General features: G+C 46.3%; 1 protein-coding gene across 2 annotated transcripts in view; it reads left to right on the top strand.

Moving 5' to 3' along the window:
* The window catches only part of VIL1 (villin 1), a 31,487-nt gene extending 14,808 nt beyond the window's left edge, over nt 1-16,679 (top strand). For both annotated transcript variants that reach the window (XM_081852704.1, XM_081852705.1), the window contains 16 exons: nt 1,080-1,188; nt 2,250-2,360; nt 3,066-3,268; nt 4,160-4,238; nt 4,593-4,691; nt 5,977-6,130; nt 7,485-7,585; nt 8,737-8,874; nt 9,220-9,378; nt 10,541-10,720; nt 10,898-11,043; nt 13,345-13,489; nt 13,988-14,176; nt 14,682-14,750; nt 15,605-15,742; nt 16,496-16,679. In XM_081852704.1, coding sequence (XP_081708830.1) covers nt 1,080-1,188; nt 2,250-2,360; nt 3,066-3,268; nt 4,160-4,238; nt 4,593-4,691; nt 5,977-6,130; nt 7,485-7,585; nt 8,737-8,874; nt 9,220-9,378; nt 10,541-10,720; nt 10,898-11,043; nt 13,345-13,489; nt 13,988-14,176; nt 14,682-14,750; nt 15,605-15,742; nt 16,496-16,609 — 2,134 coding nt within the window. In that variant the 3' untranslated portion in view covers nt 16,610-16,679. The remainder of the gene's footprint in view (nt 1-1,079; nt 1,189-2,249; nt 2,361-3,065; nt 3,269-4,159; nt 4,239-4,592; nt 4,692-5,976; nt 6,131-7,484; nt 7,586-8,736; nt 8,875-9,219; nt 9,379-10,540; nt 10,721-10,897; nt 11,044-13,344; nt 13,490-13,987; nt 14,177-14,681; nt 14,751-15,604; nt 15,743-16,495) is intronic.
* Nucleotides 16,680-17,291: the final 612 nt, after the last annotated feature.

Raw genomic sequence — 17,291 nt, 5'->3', positions numbered from 1 at the left:
GTATATAAGAAGTTAATGAAAGCTTCCTTTTTTGGTTTTGAATAAGCCATAGTTTCATGTTATTCTAAAGTTGGAAAACTGTTGTTTATTCTAACTGCTAGGGAGCTCAAATGAGGATCTAACTGTAGTTTCTGATCTAGGTTTGTTTGAACTAACCACAGTGCAAATAAACCATCATGTCCCAACTGCAGACATAAACTGTGGTTTGTTCAAAACCAACAATTGAAGCTTTCAATCTTTTCCCCCTTGCATATGAAGGAGAGCCAGGGTGGGTGGGGGAGAGGAATCGGACCCTGAATATATGCGAGGCTCATCATCTTATGTTTGAACCAGGACTACATATAATAAAATTAAAAAATGGGTTCCAAAGCAAAGGGCATCATTTTCACTTTTGCTTTGGGTACAAAAAATGTCTAATGTTGACACCTTATAGGAGCGGTAGGAAACTTGGAAGCCTGTGGTCCAATTTTATGAGGTCCTTGGTCCTAGTTTCATGAGGGGTTAAATGTGTTTGGGGGGGGGTTGTCCCAACCCACATTTGGCTTCAGCTATGCCCACTGCTGATATGCAGCCCCCAACAGATTACACTTGGGGGAATGTAACGCTCAGCAGAAGGTTGCCCTCCACCCCACTATATAGAACACAGGTCTGTCCATTTAAGGGCCTGAAATGTGTGTTGTAGCTAACATAATGTTCTTAACATCAGAGGCTCTGGAAAACCTAAAGCAGAGTGGCTGTGGAAGGCAGCAGGTCTTCCCCCACTCCTTTCTGCCCCATGCTTCTATGAGGCATACTGGGTAGAGGTCAACCCTTTCTTCTATGGGAGGTCTGCATACACACTCTATATTTAGAGCACATGGCTTCCCCCTAAGAATCCTGGGAGCTGTAATTTACCCTTCACAGAGCTGCAATGCCCAGCACCCATAACGATCTACACTTCCCAGGATTCCTTGGGGGATGTTGTGTGCTTTATATGTGCCTTAGATGCATGGTTGTGTATGCAGCTGAAGACTTAGCTGTTTGGGAATGTTGGTGCTCTCCTCCACAGTCCAGACCCTGACCCTGCCTCTCCTCTGCAGCTATAAGAAGGGTGGAGTGGCATCTGGCATGAAGCACGTGGAGACCAACACGTACAACGTACGACGCCTGCTGCACGTCAAGGGCAAGAAGAATGTGATGGCAGGAGAGGTGGGTCAAAGATGGGCTGGCAATGTTGGGAAAGGGCTGGCCAGGGCTGGTAGCTTAGCTCCTGGTAAAACTGTCAGATCTAGACACTGTGGGTGATCATGAAGACAAGGTTCATCACAGTTCTGCAGCTCATGAAGGCGCACTCAGATCTTACAAAAATCAAATATTTTGCAGTGCTTTTGTCCTCTTGTTGGAGCAGTACAGTAGATGCATTTTTAATGATGTGCTTGTGGAGGTCATCAGTGGCCACTGAAGCCACAATGGCTATGTTTCTACTTCCAGTGTCGGAGGCAGTGTGCTGCTGGCAGGGGCGGCCCATCCTGTTTTTACACCTGTATTACTATAAAAAGGTAAAGGGCCCCTGATCATTAGGTCCAGTCATGACCGACTCTGGGGTTGTGGTGCTCATCTCGCTTTATTGGCCGCGGGAGCCGGCGTACAGCTTCCAGGTCATGTGGCCAGCATGACTAAGCTGCTTCTGGTGAACCAGAGCAGCACACGGAAACGCTGTTTACCTTCCCACCGGAGCGGTACCTATTTATGTACTTGCACTTTGATGTGCTTTCAAACTGCTAGGTTGGCAGGAGCAGAGACCGAGCAACGGGAGCTTACCCCGTCGCGGGGATTTGACCTTCTGATCGGCAAGTCCTAGGCTCTGTGGTTTAACCTACAGCACCACCCGTGCCCCATATGTATTACTATAGGTGTTCTTTTAATAGAAAGGACAGTGGAAATGGAAATAACTTTTATATTTACAAACCAGCAAACTGCAAGCCAACAATCTATCTATGAAATAAATAGGTATTTTTTTTATTTACAGGTCCTTTGCAATCTGAGGCCCTGATCTGTAGCTTCCTTAGCTTGTGCATATATCTTCAACTGCTCCCAGATTTTTCACGGGCATCTGGTTGGCCATAATGAGAGCTAGATGTGGTTTTTGGCCTGATCCAACAGGGATCATCTTGTGTGAGGTCCCCAGACTGATAGAATCCAAGTATGACTGTCTTTCAGTAAACTCACATAGGCTTTCCCACCAGCTGTTTTTTCCCCCTCTTGCAAAGGTGGAGCTGAGTTGGAGCAGTTTCAACTTGGGCGATGTGTTTCTGCTAGACCTGGGGAAGCTCATCATCCAATGGAACGGTCCAGAGAGCAACCGCCTGGAGCGACTGAAGGTGCAAAGTCTGCCATGGGAGGTGGAAGTGGGGAAGCAGGGGAGACGGGAGTTGTGCAAGGAAGGAGGATTTTGGTGCCTGCCCTTTCTTGGGTGGGACATCTGACATTTGAAATCCAAATGTAACATTTCTATTATAAGAAAAGGAGGGTTGTTTTGCTGACCAAAAAAAATATGGATTGGGAGGAAATGGGAGAATCAGGATCAAGTGAAGCCACCAACTTATCACATAACAACCCAGCGGTGGGACATGCTAAAGACACTGAATGGCCTTCCTAATAGCCTTGGGATTACGGTATATTACACTGATGGATTCACTCTGTGATGATCAACTCATAGTTCTGTGTAGTTCAGCAGCCATTCATAAATTCAATGTATTAAAATGGCCACTGGGCATCATTCTTTTTAGTATATCTCCCCTTCCTAGGAAGGGTGGTAGGAATAATTCATGACTACAAGGTGCTTCAAGGTGTTAAGTTCTGTGTCTGAGTTGGCTAAGACAAAAAGGGAAATAAATGAACTGGGTGATAGCTGAAGTGAGACTAGAATGCTGGACTAGAAAAGCCTTAGGCCTGATCCTGCATGGGGTTTCTTGTTCACACCCACCATGCTCTTATTTGTGGGTTTTCTCATTCTTCTAATGCCATTCAGGCTTCCTCCTGCCACCCCCTGACCTTGGCCTGTGGTTGTGACCTGTTTCCTGCAGGGGATGACCCTAGCCAAGGACATTCGTGACCGGGAGCGTGGGGGTCGCGCGCAGGTAGGTGTGGTGGATGGAGAGGACGAAGCTGCATCTCCTATTCTCATGAAGATCATGGAGTATGTGCTGGGGGAGAAGAGGAACATTCAGCCTGCCATCCCAGATGCCGTGGTGGACCAGAAGCTGAAATCTTCTCTCAAGCTCTACCAGTGAGTGACATTGGGTGTGTGGTAGTGGGGATTACGGTGAGGCAAAGAGGTTGTGTGGAAAGATGCACAGCTGCGGGAGAGAGGAGCAAACATCTCTTTGATGGATGCAGGAACAGGGGAATGTGGGAGAGAAAGCCTCTGATGGAAGTACACACGCTGGTCAAGAAAGCAAATGTTCCATTTATTCTGTTCATGGGATCAATACTGCTCCTGAGAGCACTTGTGTGACCTTCCTTAATGAGTACAATTCTGTTTGCCATGTTTGGGTTTTTTCTTGTGGATTCAAAGTGATTTGGAAAGAACTGCGACAGCAGAAGGCATCCAGAAGGGATGTATGAGGGAGGACAATGGGGAGATCAGGAATAGGGCAGGAGCCTGGAACTATGAAGGAAAGAAAATAAACTAGAGATAAATCTCAAAAGGGAAGGAGACCCTACAGTTGGGCACCTTGGCTTTTGGGCTGTTTTGGCCAACACTGCCCCCATTTTCAAATATTTCCTTGTAACCATGAAGAAAATATCCTCCTAGTTTCCTGGCTCTTCCTCCCCTTTTTAAAATTAGTGTGTGAATGCGCCAAGGCAATTTGGGGTTCAGTGATGTCACTGCAGGTGAGATGCAGACGTTCTGCTTCAGATATCATAGGAGAAATACAGAAAAAAGAAGGAGGAGTAATTTATCATTATTTTCCACCCCACTTTTATGTTAACTGAACTGGCTGTAAGGTTCTCTAGAAAACTGAATTCTGCAAGGTTTTATATATTGAATAGGCCCAGTCCTGATTTTTAGCTTTTAAGACCATTATAATTTTGCATAATCTTCATCCCAGAGTGTAGACTAGCAACATCACTTTGGAGAGCTGGTCCCATGACTACCCTCTTGTTCCTCTCCCAGAGTCTCTGAGATAGAAGGGAACCTTCTTATCCAAGAAGTTGCCATCCAGCCCCTCACCCAGGACCTTCTCAAGAATGAGGTAAGACTCATCCCTGGGGGATTGGTTGCACCATGACAAGCTTAAAGCGTAGGTTGGGGGTTGGAGAGAAGGGAAGACCAGAGGAGACATTATTCCAATGTCATCTAACACAGTTGTAGCCGTTCTGCCTAGTGAGACTGTGGCCTTCCAGATGTTGCTGGACTACAATGCCCATCATCCCTGACCACTGACCATGGTGGCTGAGGTTGATGAGAGCTGGAGTCCATCAACATCTAGAGAATTACTGGCTACCCACCTATGCTGTAAGAGAGAGCCTGGTAATAAAAGAAGGCTATACTGGCCTAAACAGCTTCTTTATAATGAAACAACTGATCTTGTTTTGTCTCCTGTCAGGATTGCTTCATCTTGGACCAAGGTGGTGTGAAGATCTTTGTGTGGAAGGGTAGGAATTCAAGCAAGGAGGAGAAGCGGCAAGCGATGACACGGGCCCTGGTGAGTGAGAGGATAAGGCAAAGCTGAGCCCATACAGTCTCATATCTGGGCAAGGACCTTTTGCAATGTTCTAGAACTTCTTGGAGATACTGGAACAAAGTGCCTCCACTCTCTCTTCTGCCATTTCAAGGGATCAAAGCCATTTTTGGCTCCATGATTCCAGATCTTGACTAATATGAATGCTACCAACTCTTTTAGATTCTCTGTCTGGATTTTGGACCAGGGCTTGGATATTACCTTATGCCTACTTGCCTGTCTTCCTTTTAGCCTCATCCATTTCATAGGCTTAAGGAGGGTATCAGGGAAGCAAGTATATAAAACAGAAAAAACTTTACAGGCTTTAAAAAAAATAATTTAATCACAGTCCTTATACTGAAGCAAAGTGAAATCGTGGATAGCAAATTCTGGGAAGGAATTCTTCCACCAGTCCTTTGTTTAATGTTCCGTCAACAGCAAAAAATGACTGTACCAATGCAGACAAATGCCCCAATAAATCATATAAATTACAGTAAATTCTTGGTGGATATTATTCAACAGGACACCATTTGCAAAAAAACAACGAGCAAACTCATGCTTTTTTTTTTTTTTTAGACCTTCCATTTTCCAGTTTGAAGAATATACAGTATTTAAAAATGCAGCAATTCTGTCTCGCATTGCATCTACTACACTAGAAATCAGGGGTGCAAAAGACTGGAGCTCAAGCTAGTTTGTGTTCTACATTGTTTCCTTTTTATCCTAAGTTAATGTAAGAGCATAAAGCCTGGATGAACCCAAAGCCATCTTTAGCCCCTCTAATAGCCAAAGCAGGTGGTGAGGGCCAACAGGACTAATGAGAAACAAGAGGAAGCTACCATACAACAAAATAGAGCTTTAAAAACCAACAAAATGTAAGAGGCAACACTCCCCCCCCCACACACAAAAAAAACCCACATCCTGACCAATGAGGACCAAGCATGCTCAGTAACCACAGAATGCTGAGTGTTAGTTGAAAAAGAAAACTGGTGGCAGAGGGATGGAATGGAGTGTTCTAACGGGGGCATTGCTGGCTGGCTGGCTGGCTGGCTGGCTGGCACCATGTACATGAGCACTGCTGTTATAGTAGGCGAGGAATACACTTATCATTTTTTGTTGCAGGCCCCAGGTGTTAAACAGATAACACTGGGCCTGTTGAGGGTGATAGTCTAGGATACTTCCAGATATGCTCTGTTTAATTAAGTCTCTGTGGAGTCCTTCCTCACCTTGTTGTGAAAGTTGCTCTGTTCTGGTCTTCTCTTTGTCATCTCAGGGTTACATGAAGGCAAAGAACTACCCACCCAGCACCAGCGTGGAGACTGAAAATGACGGTTCTGAATCTGCTGTCTTTAGGCAGCTCTTTCAGAAATGGACTCTCCCCCATCAAAGCACTGGCTTTGGCAAGACCAACACAGTTGGGAAAATAGGTAAGTGCTGAAGTCTGATCAACTTAGTGGAGCTGATGGTTTTGAAGCTGCTTCTGACAGGTATGGGCCCCACAAGAAGAGGTGGGAAAGAATGTTGTTTTGGCCTGTCTCTTTTGTGAAAAGGCAGATCAGTCTGTTCTGTGTCAGTTTCTGTGTTCATTCCTCAATTCATTCTCTCTTTTTCTGTATCAATTTGCAAAGAAATTTGAAAACCCACAGTTTCAATTTGCAAAGAAAATTGAAAATCCACAGTTAAATATGTACTTAAGTACAGTGGTACCTCAGGTTACAGACGCTTCAGGTTGCAGATGTTTCAGGTTACAAACTCTACTAACCAGGAAGTGGTTGCTCCAGGTTAAGAACTTTGCCCCAGGATAAGAATGGAAATCACACACCAGTGGCGCAGCGGCAGCAGGAGGCCCCATTAGCGAAAGCACGCCTCGGGTTAAGAACCGTTTCAGGTTAAGAATGGACCTCTGGAATGAATTAAGTTCTTAACCTGAGGTACCACTGTACATAGTTAATATGGGCCATATCTGCACAATACCTTAAAAACACTATTATACCACTTTGAGAGTCATGGCTTTTCACCGAGGATCCTGGGAACTGTAGTTCATTAAGGCTGCTTAGAGTTGTTTTTATTCGACCCCTCTTCCCCTCACAGAGGTGCAGTTCCCAGAGTCCTTTGGGAAGAGGAATTGGTTGTGAAACCGTTCTGGGAATTCTGGAGCTAAAGCTCTGCCAGACTCATTCTTGTTTACACACACACACAAAAACCCCCACTACGGAGGTCTAGTGCAGTGGTAACCAACATGGTGCCCTCTAGCTGTGGGATTCCAGTTCCTGCCATCCACAAGGTGCACAATGAATGGCCGGTAATGGTTAGGCATGATGGGAGAGCACCACACTGGGTAATTGTGGCCTTGAATGTGGGTTGAAAGAAGCATTTATTGTGAACCCCCTCCTTAATATTGGCAGCATCCTTGACATGAGCTGCTGAGGGTTTGTGTTGTATATGAACAAACACACCTTTAGAATGAAACGTCGTTGTTGTTGCTGCTGTTGTTAAAATTTGCATACTGCCCTGCATCTGACAAACCCAGGGCAGTTCTCAGCAGAATCCCAAATGTTGGGTTTTATAAGCATGTGGGTTGCTATCCTCTGCTTTCTGCTGTGGAAACCATACATGGTGGTGCCTCCTTCCTGTAGGAGTAACACATGCAGTTTCCATCCATCCCATCAAAGTTTATTCTTTAGCTTGTAATTGCCCATCCTTGGGGCCACACGGTCCCTCAGATGCAGATGTGCTGGTTAAGACCAAACCTACCTACTTTCTTCCCTGGCTGCCCAACAGCCAAAGTAGAGCAAGTGAAGTTTGATGCCACCACTCTCCATGCCAAGCCGGAGATGGCTGCCCTGCACAAGATGGTGGATGACGGCTCTGGAGAAGTAGAGGTGAGGACAGTGCCATTTTTCTAGAAAAAGAGGTGCCAGAAATCACCACATGCTTGTTCTCTTGTAATGACAATGGTGCCCACCTGAGAGGTGCCAGAACTGAGCTCAGGAGAGTTTCGGCTGGGGGGAAAAAGCCCTGGGTAAGAACCAGGCCCACCCAAGTCCCCACCCCCTTTTGGCTTTGAGTTTAGTGGGATAACCTGTTGTGAGACACAAGAGCACAAGAGAGGTCTATCTCAAAGGCTTCCTCTTGGCCTCAGCTCTGCAAATATGCAAAATGAATTGCCATGCTAGCATTATGAAAGTAGAGCTGGAGTTAAAGGTGAGCAACTGCAATAAATCTGGCAGGACCAGCCCCAAACTAGCCACACCTTTTGAACCTGTGGCAACAAAAGGACTGAAAATCTCTTTGGTTACAGCTGTCCAAATTTGCCTTTCTGAAAGGAGGACAAGCTGCGAAATTATATCCAGTGCCAGTGACTTGGCTAGTTGGGGAACAGCAGCATGAATGCCACATAACATAAGGCCCTGGACACTTTTGAGAGGAAGGGTGGGATATAAATTCAATACCATTCAATTATAACTTTGGTAGGGCTGTGGGGTATGCTTTGGTGCTCCTTAGGTTTGTAGGCTCGGGAAGGTCTTTGCCCTGGGCTCACCACAGGCCCTGTAAGGACAACATCAGCAGGAACGCAAGGGAACTGAGGACCATCTTCTTCATCACTACTTCTTTCTCTGGGACTTCACAAGGCATCACACAGTAAAGTTGAAGCATATCACCATAGCCATAAGGACTTGAAAAGTGATGCTTTGGTGGTGTTTTAAATGAGAATCGAGTTCCTTAGAAGGCTGAATTCTGTATCCAGTGCCACATTTCCTTCCACCATCACCCCAAATGTACACAGTTGAGAAATTCAGATATACACCACTACTCTAGGGGCTTGCTCACACTTCCATTTGCCCTCCTGTTTTCTCCCAGGAAATCTCAGAATCTGCAGTGTCCAGTTATGATGGACCTAACTGCTAACTGAGCTAACTTTGCCAAGCACTATATTCCTGGCTATACTGAGGAAACCTCCACCCACCAACCCCTGCCTACCCCTTGAATGTCTACTACTACCCTGTTGCTCATGTTCCACTTGCCTTGACAGGTCTGGCGAATTGAGGACTTGGAACTGGTACCAGTGGAGGGTCGCTGGCTTGGTCATTTCTACAGCGGCGACTGCTACCTTATCCTCTACAAGTATCTAGTCTCCAGTAAAATGCACTACATGATCTACATTTGGCAGGTGAGCAGGTGGAGGTGGGCAGGAGGGATTACGGCAAAGGAAGCAGAGTATAGGCCAAGGAGATGGAGAGAGAAGAAAGACCTTCCACATGTCACCAAGGAGCAGTAGAAACCATTTGCATGTTCAGAACAACAACAACAAGTACTAGGAATTTGCCTTTCCAAAGGAGTCTGAAGTTCTCAGGACCCTAAAGATGCCACTGGATTCTGTTGTAAGATGCTGTGTTCCATTGCTCACAACACAGTCATGAGTTTTGAAGTCCTTTCTCCATTGAATTGTAGCTGAGAGACAGTCGGAACTGTACCCCAGCCTTTTAAGTCAGCCTACTCTGTTGCTGCTTTCCAGGGTCGCCATGCCAGCCCCGATGAGATCACTGCCTCTGCTTACCAGGCTGTCATTCTGGACCAACAGTATAATGGTGAACCTGTGCAGGTGCGAGTGACTATGGGCAAGGAGCCTGCTCATCTTATGGCCATCTTCAAGGGACGAATGGTGGTGTATTCGGTGAGCACAAGAGGGACAGACTCGGTGGTTAAAATTGCCTCCCTTTCCATTTCCCAGCTGTACAATGGGGAGCAAAACAGATACGAGACAGGAAATCCAAAGAGAACTTTAGAGTATCTGGTGGTGGCTCTAATTTTGATCAGAACAATAGTTCTAAGGAGGATTTAGGTTTTGCATCCAAGTAGGTATTTGGGGTGGGGGAGGGTAACAGGCACAATACAGGTTCCCTTGTTTCCCCTCCCTCAGTGGAAATAATCATAGTTTTGGGGATTGGGGAGCAATTTAGACTAGGAAAATCACAGAGAAGTGAACACCTGCTCCACCAGCAGCACTTCTCCAATCAAAATCTGAGATCCCAGAGGGGCTTTAAATAATAATATTAAAAGCCCACTGGGAGATCAAACCACATCTTTCCCACTTCACATGTCTTTTGGTCTCGAAGCTTCCTAATCTGGAGTTATACCACTTCAAGGGAGTTTTATGACAGGCTGTATTCTTGTTGCCACTTTGTAAACTGCTTGTGGTTGAGCACTCCACCGCTTCCTCATCCCTTTTCCTTTGGTGGCGGCGCTTTGTATATTGAGCGGATGTGACCCTCCTGTCAGATTTCAGAAAGGGGAGGGGGAAATATCCCATTCATTCCATGCCCTGAACAGGACAAGGAGCAGCGGGTTTAAGTTCCAGTGGCAGAAAAGGCTATTGCGGAATGGGAAGCTATCAAGGCAAAGGGGAACCTAGAATGCGTTAGTCACAGAGTGACCTGACCTCATCTGTGTCAGGAAAGGGGCCTTTTGCGGCCAGTTCCTATAGTTCTGCAGTGGAAGGTGAAATAATGGATGGGACAAAGCTTGTACAAAATAGTTTATGTCTCTGGGGGAGGGTTGAGGCTTAACAAATAGATCTTGCTTTCATGCAGTCCTATGACCTTTATTTGGGATGATATAACCAATGCACTGGGCTTTGGAGTGCAGTGATGCTCATGCTCTATAGAAGCATGGCTGAGAGGCTGTGGAATTCCTCAACACAGCACCCATTCAGAAAGTGTGCATGAATTTTGCATAATTTCTCTTGCTCTTGTAGTATCCAAGCCCTAGAAGCCTGGAGTGATGCCTGGACTCTCATAGCTGTCTAAATTCTTTTTCCCCTTCCTCCTTACACCTAGGGTGGTACCTCCCGAGCTGGCAGCACAGCTCCAGTGCCCACCACCCGCCTTTTCCAGGTGCATGGGACCAACGAGTTCAACACCAAGGCCTTTGAGGTGCCACCCCGGGCCTCCTCCCTCAATTCCAACGATGTCTTTATCCTCAAGACTCAGAGTTGCTGCTACCTCTGGTATGGGAAGGTAGGCATCCTTTCCGGGAGAAGTGCACAGCTGGTGGGTGATTTGGAGGCTGAGGGCACTAGCAAGTGTGATCAGAACAAACATCCTCAGCTTTGGAAGAGGGAGTGGAATTTAGTTAATTGAAAGGCTGACCCAACCCCCAACCCCCACACCACAGTCTGGTTTTCCTTCCTGCAGGGTTGCAGTGGGGATGAGAGGGAGATGGCCAGGAGTGTGGCTGACCTGATCTCCAAGACCGAGAAAGCAGTGATCGCAGAAGGACAGGAGCCTGCGGAGTTCTGGATTGCGCTAGGCGGGAAGTCCCAGTACGCCAACAACAAAAGGTAACATCTGGCACCTGGGCAAGTACTGCTCTGCAGGGGCAGTGCTAGCTGCCTGCATCACATCATCAGAGCAGCAGATGTGTGCACACCATGGCTGCCAGAATGCATGGCCTCCACTGACTACCTTACAATAATAATAATAATAATAAATTTTATTTATATCCCGCCCTCCCCAGCCGAAGCCGGGCTCAGGGCGGCTAACAATAATCAAATAATCAAATAATCACACATTCAAAATATTCATTATAAAAATTAAAATCAAATTAAATTAGTGGCAACCGATTAAGCAATATTCTGTGCAGGTTGCCAGAGGAGGGAGTCAGGCTGCGCCCTGACCAAAGGCCTGGTGGAACAACTCTGTCTTGCAGGCCCTGCGGAAAGATGTCAGGTCCCGCAGGGCCCTAGTCTCTTGTGACAGAGCGTTCCACCAGATTGGAGCCGCAGCCGAAAAGGCCCTGGCTCTAGTTGAGGCCAGCCTAACCTCTCTGAGGCCTGGGACCTTGAGGGTGTTATTATTTGCAGACCGTAGGTTTCTCTGTGGGGCATACCAGGAGAGGCGGTCCCGTAGGTACGAGGGTCCTAGGCCGTATAGGGCTTTAAAGGTTAAAACCAGCACCTTAAACCTAATCCTGTACTCCACCGGGAGCCAGTGCAGCTGGTATAGTACTGGATGAATGTGATCTCGCAGCGAAGACCCCATAAGGAGTCTCGCCGCGGCATTCTGCACCCGCTGGAGTTTCTGGGTCAGTCTCAAGGGCAGCCCCACGTAGAGCGAGTTACAATAATCCAGTCTGGAGGTGACCGTCGCATGGATCACGGTGGCTAGGTCAGGGCGAGAGAGATAAGGGGCCAACTGCTTAGCTTGGCGGAGATGAAAAAATGCCGCCTTTGTTATAGCTGTAATCTGCGCCTCCATAGAGAGGGAGGTATCGAAGATTACACCCAAACTCTTAACGGACGGTGCTGGCACTAATTGCACCCCCGCAAGAGATGGGAGTTGCCCCCTCAATCCCATATCGTCCCGGCCCAGCCAGAGGACCTCTGTCTTCGAAGGATTTAACTTCAACCGGCTCCCACGTAACCATCCAGCCACAGCTTCCAGGCATCTCGCCAGTGTGTCCGGGGCCGAGTCAGGATGGCCATCCATCAACAGATAGAGTTGGGTGTCATCAGCATACTGATGGCAGCCCAGCCCAAAACTCCGGACAAGCTGGGCGAGGGGGTGCATAAAGATGTTAAAAAGCATCGGGGAGAGAATCGCACCCTGAGGCACTCCACACACCAAGGAGTGGCGCGATGACAATTCCCCCCCAAGCGCCACCCTCTGTCCCCGACCAGAGAGAAACGAGCGCAGCCATTGAAGGACTGTGCCCTGGATCCCCACGTCGGCAATCACTTGGGCAAGGGGCCCTTTCCAGGCATGCTGGTTGCAGAATCCTGTGAGGCAAGGAAGCCAACCAGCCCAGGCCACCAACAAGGCAGCATAGCTGCTACTGAGGCTTCCACTCAGGGGGCTAGAACTCCACCATTTGGCACTGATTTGTGGTTCATAGTTAATATAAAGCATGAAGCCTGTGTTTGATGTATCAATTGCTCAGTTTATGGCGTGCTGCAAAATGCTGGGATTTTGCTGTAAAAGACGTGCAAACCTTTGGTACAGGTTTGGAACAGGATTCCAAATTTGGGGGTTCATAGTTAAATTTTCTTAGTGTGGTTGCCATCTCTCCCAGCCTCCATTGCCTGAAATGGCTACTTCACACTGGCTAATGGCAGGGCCGGTCCTGCCTAGGCAATGCACTCTTACACGCCAATCCTTACTCTCCTAATGCCAAAGTCTGAATTGGATGGAAGAAGCCACAGCCTCCATCTCCACTCAAAATCGGAAGACTCTGGTGGCTTTTTAAGGCATGTGCGAGAAAACCTCAAGTGTCAGTTTCCCTCCCTTCAAATCCACTTGCAGAGGGTGGTTATTTTAGAGGCAAGTGGCAAGGAGTTTCAGGGGGAAATGAAACCCTCGCACACCCTTTCTGGCTGCTTCTCTACTCTAGATTGCTCCAATTCAGCCTTTCTCAACCTGTGGGTTCCCAGATGATGTTGAACTACAACTCCCATCACCCCAAGGCCAGAGCTCAAGGATGATGGGAGTTGTAGTCCAACATCTGGGGACCCACAGGTTGAGAACGGCTGCATCTGATGTGGCCTGGTAGAAAAGCTGGATATATGGCTTTTTCTCCATGTGCTTGTGCGCAAATAGGGAGCTGACCTGCCACCTGACCTGTCTCTCTCCCTCTTTCTGTGCAGATTACAGGAGGAAACAATTGCCATCGCACCTCGGCTCTTTCAATGCTCCAATAAGACAGGGCGCTTCCTTGCCATGGAGATCACAAATTTTACTCAAGATGACTTGGAAGAAGATGATGTGTTCCTACTGGATGCCTGGGACCAGGTAGGTCTGAGGTGGGGGGTAATGAAGCACATTGGCAATGAATGTCCCCCCCCCCCCCCGTAATAATGCTATTGAATCTTACTTTCATGGTTAATATTGCACGCTGGAATTTCTTTACAGCTTTGTTCGCGCACACACACTTCTCATCTGATATAATTAATGTGCTATATTAACACTCCATGCAGCTGATGGTGTGAACTATAGTCCACAAAACCTTGTCTTAACCAACTGGTTAGCCTTTAAAGTGCCACAATTTTGTTGTTTTTGGGGTAAGAAATGAATATGACCACTACCCCTCTAGAAACTGTTAGCTAAGGTTCCCTAAGGTTTAGGGGGTTATGGTCTGCCACAGAAGCTTTAAGTCTACGGTTGAGAGATATACACAGGCAAACACAAACGCAAGGGCAGAATTCCCTGAACCTTTCTCCCTTTTGATCCAGCTACTGGCACATGAGCTGCATGTCCGCTTCCATTCATAAGAGCTTTTTCTCCGGCCAGGTTTACTTCTGGATCGGCAAAGATGCAAATGAGGCTGAGAAGGAGGCAGCAGCCGTAACGGTGCAGGAGTACCTGCGAACTCACCCGGGTGGACGTGACCTTGACACTCCCATTGTGATTGTGAAGCAAGGCTTTGAGCCTCCGACATTCACTGGCTGGTTCCTAGCATGGGACCCCCTCAAAGGGACAGTAAGTGACCTAGTGGCCCTTATTCTTTCAGGTCTAACAGAAGGCAGCTGAGAACACCACGTCGTGCAACAAAGGTTAATCCCATGTGAATTCAAAGACATGTTTGAAATGTGTAGAAAACTTTACTTTCCCTCTAATTGCTCTGCCTTGTTAGAGCTCTCCTCTAACCTTCCAGATGTTGTTCGATTACAGCTGCCATCATCCTTGACCTTTGGCCAGGTGGACTGGAGACGATGGGAGCTGGAAGCACGTTACCCACCCCACCTACAGATTTTCCTCAGAATTAGCTTTCATGAACTTTCAACATGCTGAAGTGTAGCTAGCTACATCCAGACAGTCTGTATCCACAAATGATGATGAGCACATAGGTTACCAGGCTTAAGATTCAGCAGACTTCTCTTTAAGGAATCCTATTTTAACTCTCTAGCCTTCAGTCAAATCAAAATGTTCATGTGTGTGGGTAGTCTGGTAACTCCCAAGGTTTTTGTGGTCTATCTTCATGCAGGAGAAGAAATCCTATGAAGAGTTAAAAGCTGAACTTGTAGATGAGGACAACCTTGGCCAGATCACTTCTGTAAGTATTACTGAAGAGTGGGACAGAAAGCAGGGAGGAGAACACGTGTTTGATTATATACAAGTGCAGGTGGCACAGTTGCCATTTAATTCATAGAAAACCAGGAACAATAGGACCCAAGTTCATTTTATAGCAGTAACTGCTGTGTAGCTTTTCATGCCTGTACTATCTGATTGGGGGATGTAAGGCCTTCTTTTAAAGTTATTTCAGTATAAAAGGCTGCAATACTTACTCCAGAAAAACTTCCCTTTAGAGGGATAGTTAGTATGATCACAGCTGAGGAGCAACGGAGTTGCATTCCTCTTTAAGGATGAGGTTAACTGCTTGTAGAGGACATTGCCCACAGCATGCCCTCTCCACCTCCCTCACTGTTCCTCTGATGCTGTAGTGACTGACCTCCTTGCAGCACCTTAAAGACAAGAGCATTATGGCACAAGTGATTGTGTACTAGACTGTTTCTGCCGCAACAGACCAACATGTCCCTTCCAACTCTACAATTCTTATTCCTCTGGATGGCACTAGAATTTTTATTTTTTAATTCCTTTCTTACAAAGTGCACCAGAACCCACAATACTGCATTTTAGATCAATAAATGCATTTATTGATCTAAAACAGTTCAGCTTACCATGCCAATTTACCTTCCCTCAACTCAGTGCTATTTTTCTAGAAAAAGAGGTGTTGGAACTCACCATGAACACCTCCCTTGTTCTCCCATAATGGCAATGATGCCCACCTGAGAGATGCCGGAACTGAATTCTGTCGAGGCTGAAAAAAAGCCTTGCCTCAACTCTTGTTTAAATGGATACAAGACACATTTGAGCTTTGGGGATTCCCCCTTCCAATTTCTCTTTCAGGAAATCCTTGATGCAAAAACAGTTTTCACTGCCAACACAACCTTGGGTAGTATCTCAATGTCAACCTACCCTCTGGAGAAATTGATGAATGTGTCTGCAGAGAAACTACCCAGCGATGTAAACCCCAGCAGGAAGGAGGTGAGATCCCAGGGCTGCATTCACATTTCTGTTTATTTATTGCATTTATATCCTGCCTTTCCTCCAAAGAGCTCAAAGTGGTGGTGTATGCAGATCTTGGCACAGCTTAATCTCACATCACCAAATCCAGATACAGAATAGGCTAGCGTATGCTAAATCAGGGCTACAAACATCTAATGGGTGTAGGAATAAAAGCTTGCTAGTGTGCTGAAGCATTTGAAGGCTGGACAAGTATTAGATATGCACAGTTCCGTTCCATAGCCATCCCCATCTGCCCCAATTAATATTAGGTTGTATTCAAGATAGTGTTAAGGCTGGGAGACCATCAGCATAAGGATTTGTGTGTGAGCAAGAGATGGAACATTCTCTCCCTCTTTTCCCCATGTGTTCCCCCCTAATCTGTTCTGGTGGTTCCCCTGATCCTCCAGAGCTGATTTGGAAATTGTGTGGGAGAAGGAGGAGGAAGAAAATTTGTGCCAGTGCTAATTTTTGCAGTGGCGTAAAAAGTTAGCTGAATACCTCCCACTGTTCATTCATTCTTCTCCAGCATAAAGTGGCAACAACTTGAGAAAAATACAGAACAATCTCCAGTTTCCTTAACTTGTTCTGAGCATGCCATCTTGTCTAAGTGTTATCAGGCTGTGCCCCCAAATACTCACAGGAAATCTGGACGTAGTGTTTTCACTACAGTGTTACCTTTATGATTGGACTTGCTCTCTCTCTCATCCTTGCCCTTTCCCCCCCATCCCATAGGACTACATATCAGATGAAGATTTTCTTGCTGTCTTTGGAATGTCCCGACAAAATTTTGCTGCCCTTCCTCAATGGAAGCAACAGAATCTCAAGAAGGAAAAAGGACTTTTCTAAAAATGTAAACTTTCTGCTGTCATTGCCTCAAAGTGGATATTTTTACTTAAAATAAAAATAATTCCAAGTTTGTTTGGAGCATCCCAGAATAAACAATCAAGCATTTTCTGCCACTGGATTATATACAGCAACAAAGGGGATTTTATTCATTAACCCTACAGGTGGTCAAATTCTGAGTTACTAGAAACACAGGTCAGCCCAGGCAGGAAAAAAGGAGCCTTTAAAACTTGTGTCTGCCCACTTGAGTCTCATCTTTCTCCACCTATGAAACGAGGTAGTGATTTATTCTAGTGAGCCACCAACACAAGGCTGTCTTGTAGCTGAATCCAGAAGTGCAGAGTGAATTCCAATTTGCCTGCACACAGAAGTGTGGTTTTTGATCACATTTAGTGGGCTAGGGCTAATCATAGGCAATTCAAATATATTTTACAGAAAATTCATGACTCCAAATTCCCATTATTCAATAATCACACATAAAAATGCCGACAACAGGACTAGCAACTGCAGTTACTTCCATTTATCAGGCTTTAAGCAATGAGTAGAACAGCAAGCTGAAGTTTCCTTAATGAAAAGTATTCCATATGGCTTACCATACGCATTTTATAATGCAGATACATAGGTCTTCAAAATGAGGACCTGCCCCCACTTGAGAAGCAACTTACCACACCTTACCTTACAGGAC

Source organism: Podarcis erhardii (genome assembly GCF_964252035.2).
Source record: "Podarcis erhardii genome assembly, chromosome: 1".
Taxonomy (NCBI): domain Eukaryota; kingdom Metazoa; phylum Chordata; class Lepidosauria; order Squamata; family Lacertidae; genus Podarcis; species Podarcis erhardii.
Note: the sequence above shows the minus strand (reverse complement) of the source record. Positions and strands in the feature narration are given on the sequence as shown.